The sequence below is a fragment of the Lagenorhynchus albirostris genome, chromosome 3 (assembly GCF_949774975.1).
Source record: "Lagenorhynchus albirostris chromosome 3, mLagAlb1.1, whole genome shotgun sequence".
In the NCBI taxonomy this organism is placed as follows: domain Eukaryota; kingdom Metazoa; phylum Chordata; class Mammalia; order Artiodactyla; family Delphinidae; genus Lagenorhynchus; species Lagenorhynchus albirostris.
In genome coordinates, this window is record NC_083097.1 from 1,007,290 (window position 1) to 1,014,510 (window position 7,221).

Below are 7,221 nucleotides of genomic sequence, written 5' to 3' on the forward strand. Positions count from 1 at the left end.
TGCGATCTGCGGTCTCCAGCTGTGAAATTCACAGTAAAGCAAACCCCAGGCTGGAGCCCTTCTGTGGGAAGGACAGATGGGCAGCAGCAGAAAGGCTGGAAGGTGTAAGCCTTCTGGGCCGGACGCTCCACCAGCACGAGGCTCAGATCCCAAAGCAAGTGCTGGTTCAGGAACTCGGCGACACCTGACCTCCTTCCCCAGGCATCTCTCCTGTGGGGTTAGGACACCCGGTAATTCTGTGTCTGCAGAAAGGGAGCTTCCAAGGCTCCGAGCTCCCCACTGGCAGAAGCGGACCCAGGCGGCTGCAAGTCCCACACAGAGGTGCCGAGGCTCAGGGCCCACCCCACCAGCACTACCAGCAGCCTGGTCCTCGAGAATGTCTCCCCGAGGGGCTGAGACACACGGGAGCGGGGAGGGGGGCAGCTGAGGCGGGGCACCTCTGTGTCCACAAACAACACACTGGGCCGAAGGGTGCCACCCGAGTGAGCGCCAGGGCTCAGAGGTAACGTCTGCCGACTGGCTGGCTCACCGCAGGTGGCTATGAACCCCTGGCTGTGTCGCAGGACACGGCGGTCCTGCCCTCGGGGCTCTCGCGGCCGGCTCCTATCTGCACCCCTTTTCATGTTTGCACTGTCTGAAGCCAGGAGCATCCTACCACGCCTGGTGGGTGGCCAACAGGGGCAGGACACACGGGAAGGGGGGCCTGGGGTGGTCCCCAAGGCAGGGATGGAGGAAGCTGTGAGAACCCCGATGACAAAGGACCCGCCCCCCGCCCACCGCACAGAACGGGCCTGAGAGGCTCCTCGCTGGCCCCTGCTCACTCAGCTCAGAGCCGCCCAGACGTCAGACCCACCCTGGCTTGTGGCTCAAGGAAACCCCTTATCTCCAGGGCCCTTACTGCAGGGTTTGAAGAAGAGAATCTCGAAGTCCCAGACCTGCAGCATTTCCCGCTGCTTCCACCGGTTCAGCAAATACCTGCAGGAAGTGGCGGGGCCCTGGCCAGAGTGTCCTGGTCCCCCTGCTGTGGGAGCCTCTCCAGCAGCCTCGGGCCCTCTGGGGCTCCCAGCTGCAGGCAGCCCCCCAGCTGGGCACCTCCTACTCACCCCACCCTCAGGTACCGAGAGCACCCCCAGGACATCCCAGCTCAACCCCAGCCCGACAGCTGGAGGCCCCTCACCAAAATTCTGCCTCCAGGCCTGCGGCTGTGGGGAGCCCCAGGGAACATCCTGGCCCTACCCCCAACTGCAAGGGGTTCCCCCCAACCACATCCTGGCTCTAATCCCAGCTCTGGGATGGCCCCTCTAGCTGCAAGGCGACCCATGGGTACGTTCTGTACCTCCCCCAGCAGCAGGCAGCCCCCCAGAACACCCCAGCTCTGCCCACCCCCCTGCCCTGGTTGCAGGTAGCCCCTGGCCCGCCAGTTCCATCGTCATGGGCTGGGCTGGTCCCGGCACTGGGCCCTGGGGCTGCTAAGGGTAGCAGGAGGGGGGAGGAGCCTGGGGCAGCCCGTCCCCCAGCCAGGCAGTCACTCCTCTGAGCAGCCTGGGGAAGCGGGGAGGTGACCGGTCGGACAGCTCCTGAGGACCAGGTACAGGTGAGGCAGTGATGGAAGGAGAGGGCGGGGCCAGAGCAGGCAGCCGGGAGACCACTGCACTGCGGGAGACCACTGCACTGTGCGGAGGCCACTGCACTGCGGGAGAGACCACTGCACTGCGGGGAGACCACTGCCCTGCAGGGAGACCACTGCACTGCGGGAGACCACTGCCCTGCAGGGAGACCACTGCACTGCGGGAGGCCACTGCACTGCACGGAGGCCACTGCACTGCGGGAGACCACTGCACTGCGGGAGACCACTGCACTGTGGGGAGACCACTGCACTGCGGGGAGACCACTGCCCTGCGGGAGACCACTGCACTGCGGGGAGGCTGGAAGCAGAGTGGCCCCGGCTACTCTGGGGGGAGGGAGGAGGGGCTCCACATCCCACATCAGCCCCTTCGTGCCGGGTGGTCGCAGGCCAGCAACCAGCCGCAGGAAGGGAGCCAGGGTGGGGGACCAGGGCTCCAGCTGCCGAGACCCAGTGAGGATGTGCAGATTATGAGGCCCACAAACAAAAGCGGCCACTGGCTCTGCCCTCTTGGTCAGAAATATCTACTGCTACCGAAAGAAGGTTCTGTCGCTCGCTCTGTACGTGGGACAGCTGTTACCCCTCCAGGGCTAGCAAACAGACCCCCGCCTTGGGGCGGGCGTTCAGTGCCTGGTCCAGCCCAGCGGCATCCCCGCTGTCTCGGGCACTGAGGTCGCTCTGTGCTCCCGGGCTCCTCGGGTGGCAAGGAGTAGCAGGGCCCGCCGGGTGGCCCGTCCTCCCCAGCCGGACCTCAGGACCCCGAGCACGACCCTGCAAGGTGAGGCCCAGCTCCAGGGGCTGAAAGGCTAAAAGCGTGAACGATGTAGTGTAAAGAGCTCTTAGGTGGCAACTAACTTTTTAGGGAAAATAACTCACTCCTCTGGGTCTAACATGGAAACACGAGTCAGGGGTACACAGGCTGCAGTCCCAGGCGCCTCGGCTCGGCCCCCATCCAGGACCCCTGCGGAGCGCCACCGAGGATGCTGGGCCCAAGGGGGGCCTGGAGGCCGGCAGCCGTGTGCGCAGTGACGAAGGGTGTTCAGCCACGGTTACAGCCCGGCCCACAAGGCTGGAACGTGGTCAAAACACCAAGGAACGTGTGAATGAGCAAATTACCGCAAACCTCGCACTGACGGCCGAGCGGTGACTTGGGCTTGAGAACAAACCCGCTACCGCATTTCCACAGGGTATTTCCAAACACACGCTTTCCTCTGCGCTCATTTCAGAATAACTCACAGCAAGACTAAAGGTTTACGGGACACGGAAACACCAGTGCTAACCTGCAGCGATCCCGCGAGAAGTGGGCTGGGGCCCCGCCCGCCGGGGATGGTGGCCTTTGTCCTGGCTGTGTGGTGACAGCCCGGGGGCAGGTGGGCAGGGCCCGGCTTCGTGACAGAGGCTCCTGGAGGCCGTGCTGAGACTCGCTGGGTACAGGAGCCCAAGGTCACCTCCTCAGACGGTCCCCGGGCCTGCGGGGCCGGCGCGGGCCGGGCCCACTCTCAGGGACAAAATCCTGCTTTGTGAAAATGAGAAATAAGACTGTGCTTTGCTCAGCACTAAGAAATTAAGGCGAGTGTAAGAGGAAACTATGTGCACGTGCGTGTGTGTGTGTGTCCCACTTCAGGGCAGAAGAACGCAACGAATGAGAAGACGGATCCCGCACCCTTGAATCCCCCGTCTCACTCCTCCACGTTAACCACCACGGAGTTTCACACGTGCATCCTTCCAGAAAAGTAGGAGCCGATTACAGGAGGCTCCCGGTGAGCTGTGAGAGAAGCGGCGGGTCAGACATCTGCCCTGAGCCAGCCCGCGCTGCCCGGAGTCCGGGGACAGCACAGGACCTGGGCCTCGGCTTCCTCACCTGGACATGAGGACACGGCCCCCGACTCTCCACCCGCCTGCCTTCCAGGGCCGTGCTGCCGGGTCCTCAGTAGTCCTCAGAAGGGGCCTCTGGGCCTTGGCCTCCCAGATCCCCAGGGACACAGCCTGCCCCTTCCACAGGACACATGCTCTCCTGGAGGGCCTCCGTCTCCTGTTCCCAGTTTCTATTATCGCCAGCCCCTCAAGAGCACTGGCTTTAGGCCGGGCCACCTCCCCCTTCATCCGTCCCCCCACCACCGACCCCCCCACCCCGCCACCAGGCACAGCGCTGGGGCTGTGGGAGGGGCTGGATGAAGAGCTGCTCACTGTGGAGTCTCCTGCGTGGAGCACGCAGACTTGCGGGTCATGAGGGCGTGCAGGTGGGCCTGGTGTGTGTACATGTGGGGCCACGATGGATGTAAACAGCAGCCTTCCCTTGAGTGGCTGGGGCGTGTGCGGGCGCGGGCTCCCTGCCCCAGAGCGGCTGCCCCTAGCTCGGCATCCAGACCGAGCCCCAGACTCGGGCATTTGGATCAGAACTTGGAGAAAAAGATCACCCGCTTCTGGGTGATTGGACTCCACGCAGGCTGCCCAACAGGTCTGTCCCTGGAGTCACTCTCCTGTGATCCCCTCTGAGGACCGGGCCGGGGGAGGGGTGCACACAGGGCCTCTCCCTCCGAGGGCTCAGTTCCAAGGTGTTTGGGAAACCAGGCTGCTCTCCAGGAAGTAAACTCTCGGTGACACTGGTTCAGGGGGTTCAGAAATGGGGAAGCACCAGAGCTGGAGGGGATGTGCTCACACCCGCGGCTTCCAGCGGGAAGTACACAAACACCCGGTGACACTGACCCACCGCCTGACTCCGAATCACAGGGTGATGATGTGATATTCCACTCTTCATGGTTTTTCAGGTCTTAACATGTTGTTTTCTGTCCAAAGAGATGCTTAAGCTCCTCACTAAAGCTGCAGTTAAATGACAGATGGGCCAACTGGGCATTAATCCCCAGGCACGCAGCAGCCCCTCCCCTACAGCAAAGGCCAGCAGGTAAATATAGGCACGCTTACTGTTCTATCTCAACTCAGAATTCAGGTGAGCTCTGAGCGGCCCCGGCTGTCTCGGACACTGCAGGATCCGTTTATGTACTGACTTCGGGAGGTGGGCTTTCTTTGCTTGCATAGGCCAAGTCCACTCTGCTCAAACTTTACCGTAACAAAGTATGGTAAAGGGGGAGAGTTTTGCAGAACATTGCTGGTAAAAAGCGAAATGCCTCTGCAGAGCTGGACTTGGAAACTGGAGAGTACAGACTACACCTGGGGCCTCAGACCCCTGGGCAGAAACAGGGCTTTGTTACAAAGACACCAAGATTATTCTGACCCGGCCTCTGAAACACTGCAACAAGGTACAAACCAAGTATCCCTCCCTTGGAGGCAGGTGAAAACATGCCACCCACCTGTTCTTTTTTTCCCACACACCTATTCTTCTTCTGAACTCATCCAGATGCTGAGACAACAGCCCACAGCTGGGATCCTCCAATTCCCAACCCTGTGGCCCCCCACCTGAAGGGGGTCAGGGTTTCAGACTCTGCTCTGACATCTGTCCCTTCGCCCGTTCATTCCCTCAACAGCCAGCTGGCTCTGCGTGTGGCTCCTCCATTCCCTGGGGCAGTGAGCACGGTCCCGGGCAGGACAGACCTGACCCCCCGCCCCGTGCGACCGCAGCAACGGGGGCTGCCAGTGTGACAGGGACACGGAGGAGGCCCTCCAGGGCGCAGGGGGCTTCCTGCTGGTGGAGACAGTTCACCCCAGACCTGAGGGAGGAGCAGAGGGGCCGGGAGAGAGGGGTTAGGAGCGGAAAGGGGCCAGCTCTGCAGCAGCGGGAGCAAGGGTGACAGGCCTGGGGGGCGCCGGAAACCGCCCGAAGGCTTCAGGGCTCCATCCCAGGGAGCCCCCTCCCGAGGGCTCTAAGCAGCGGAGGAAGACCCTGGAAGCAGGGGGCGGGGGTGTGACAGTGACGGGGGCTCACTCAGGAGCTCAGAGGAAGCCACTGTGAGCCCCACCTGGGGGAGACAAGGGGGCAGGCACTGGGGACCACATGGAGGGCGGGGTGGGACGGCCCTGTCCTTTCGTGTCTCCAGGGGGGCTGCCACTCTCCGTTCTCCCCCCCCCCACCAGTCTTCTGCCCGTTTCTGCTCCCCACTGACAACCATCGGGCCCACCAAGGGGGCTGTTAGAGAAGAGGCAGGCATCTGGGGAAATGACAGTTTTAGACTGACTTCAAGAACTTTTCACTTTAATATGATTTCAGATGAGTTACTTTACACATTTAAAAAACTCCGATCTTCCCACAGAAAGTGTTGTTGGAGGTGTACGCCCCACCGGCTAGACAACCCCTGAAGACCTGAAACTTCCCTGCTTCTATGCATAGTTTTGGAGTCAAAGAAAGGCCCTCCAGTGAGCAATCCTCCAGAAATGCGGACACAGCTCACGGTCAGCTCAGAGATCCCACCAGGTCAGAGAAGTACCCCTCCAGGTCGGGAGCCACGTGAAGGCAGGGGACAAGTGTAGGGGCCGTCCTGCTTCCTGCAGCCGCCGTCCCTCAGCCAGGACCAGACCACCCCGCAGATAAAACGAGCCAGAAGCAGGCTGCCTGCGCGCTGTACCCCAGGCTGCACCAGGCTGGCCACGACCGACTCTGGCCGCAGACTAACCCCCAAGGGAGTCCCCCAGAAACAACGTGGAAACCCGCAGACGCAGAACCGTCCTGCCGGCAGCGCCAGGGGAGCCCACAGCCCGCACCCCACTGCCGCCGGCACTGACTCAAGTGACCAAAGAGGTCCCCCCACACGAAGCGCATCAAGTGACGAAGTCACATCCAGGGGGAGCCGCTCCGGTACCGCGCGGGGCCTGCACGCGGCGGCAGTGGACGCCGGGACCAGGAGAGAGCGCGGCGCCGACCGACCGGGGTGCGGGTACGACATCGGGGTGCAGAGGCCAGGGCAAAGGGCTGCGGGGTCCAGGGATCAAGGAGAGGGGGATGGAGTCGGGAGCAGGGACCTGGGGAAAGGGGATGCGGAGCCAGGTTCAGGGCACTGGCGGTGGGAACCAGGGTGACGGGAACCGGGGATGGGGTGAGGACGGCGGGGGATGCAGGCTGCGGGTCGCAGGGAAGTGTGGCGATCGCGGGCCCCGGGGCGCCGCGGGGCTGGGCCGCGCCCAAGGTCCCCTTCCCAGCCCCCTCCGGCCGCGCATCCCCGACCCTCGGCGCGGCCCCGGGCCCGGGGCGGGCTGGGCACACGACGGACACCCACCTGGGCCTTCTGCAGGGCGCTGAGTCGCAGCTCGTGCACGAAAGGGTTCCGCCCCGGGGGCGCCAGCCGCCGCGCGTCGCCGGCCCCCGCGCTGGAGGCGGGGGCGGCTCGGGGATCGCGTCCCCGCAGCCTCATGGCCGCGCCGCCCGCGGCGAGGGGAGCGGGGCGCCGGGCCGGGCGAGGAGCGGGTCGCGGAGCCGGGCGCTGAGCTGGGCGCGGGGCGCCGGGCGCGGGCAGAGGATGCGCGGCGTCTGGAGCGGGCCAGGCGCGCGGCCGCGCAGGCGCGGGAGGGGAGGCTGCATGACGTGGGCGGGGCGGGGCGGGCGGGGGGCGCCGGCGGGGTGGGCGGGGCGGACCGGGGAGGGGCGTGCTTGTTCGCCCCGCCCCCCGCGGGCCCGGAGAGACCGCCCCAGCGCGCGCGGACAGGCCGGG

The 7,221-nt window shown here is 64.3% G+C and overlaps 1 protein-coding gene across 1 annotated transcript in view; it reads right to left on the reverse strand.

Moving 5' to 3' along the window:
- The window catches only part of LPCAT1 (lysophosphatidylcholine acyltransferase 1), a 40,895-nt gene extending 33,971 nt beyond the window's left edge, over positions 1-6,924 (reverse strand). The window contains exon 1 of the mRNA XM_060146831.1: positions 6,790-6,924. Within this exon, the coding sequence (XP_060002814.1) occupies positions 6,790-6,924 (135 nt within the window). The remainder of the gene's footprint in view (positions 1-6,789) is intronic.
- Between the last annotated feature and the right edge of the window lie 297 nt (positions 6,925-7,221).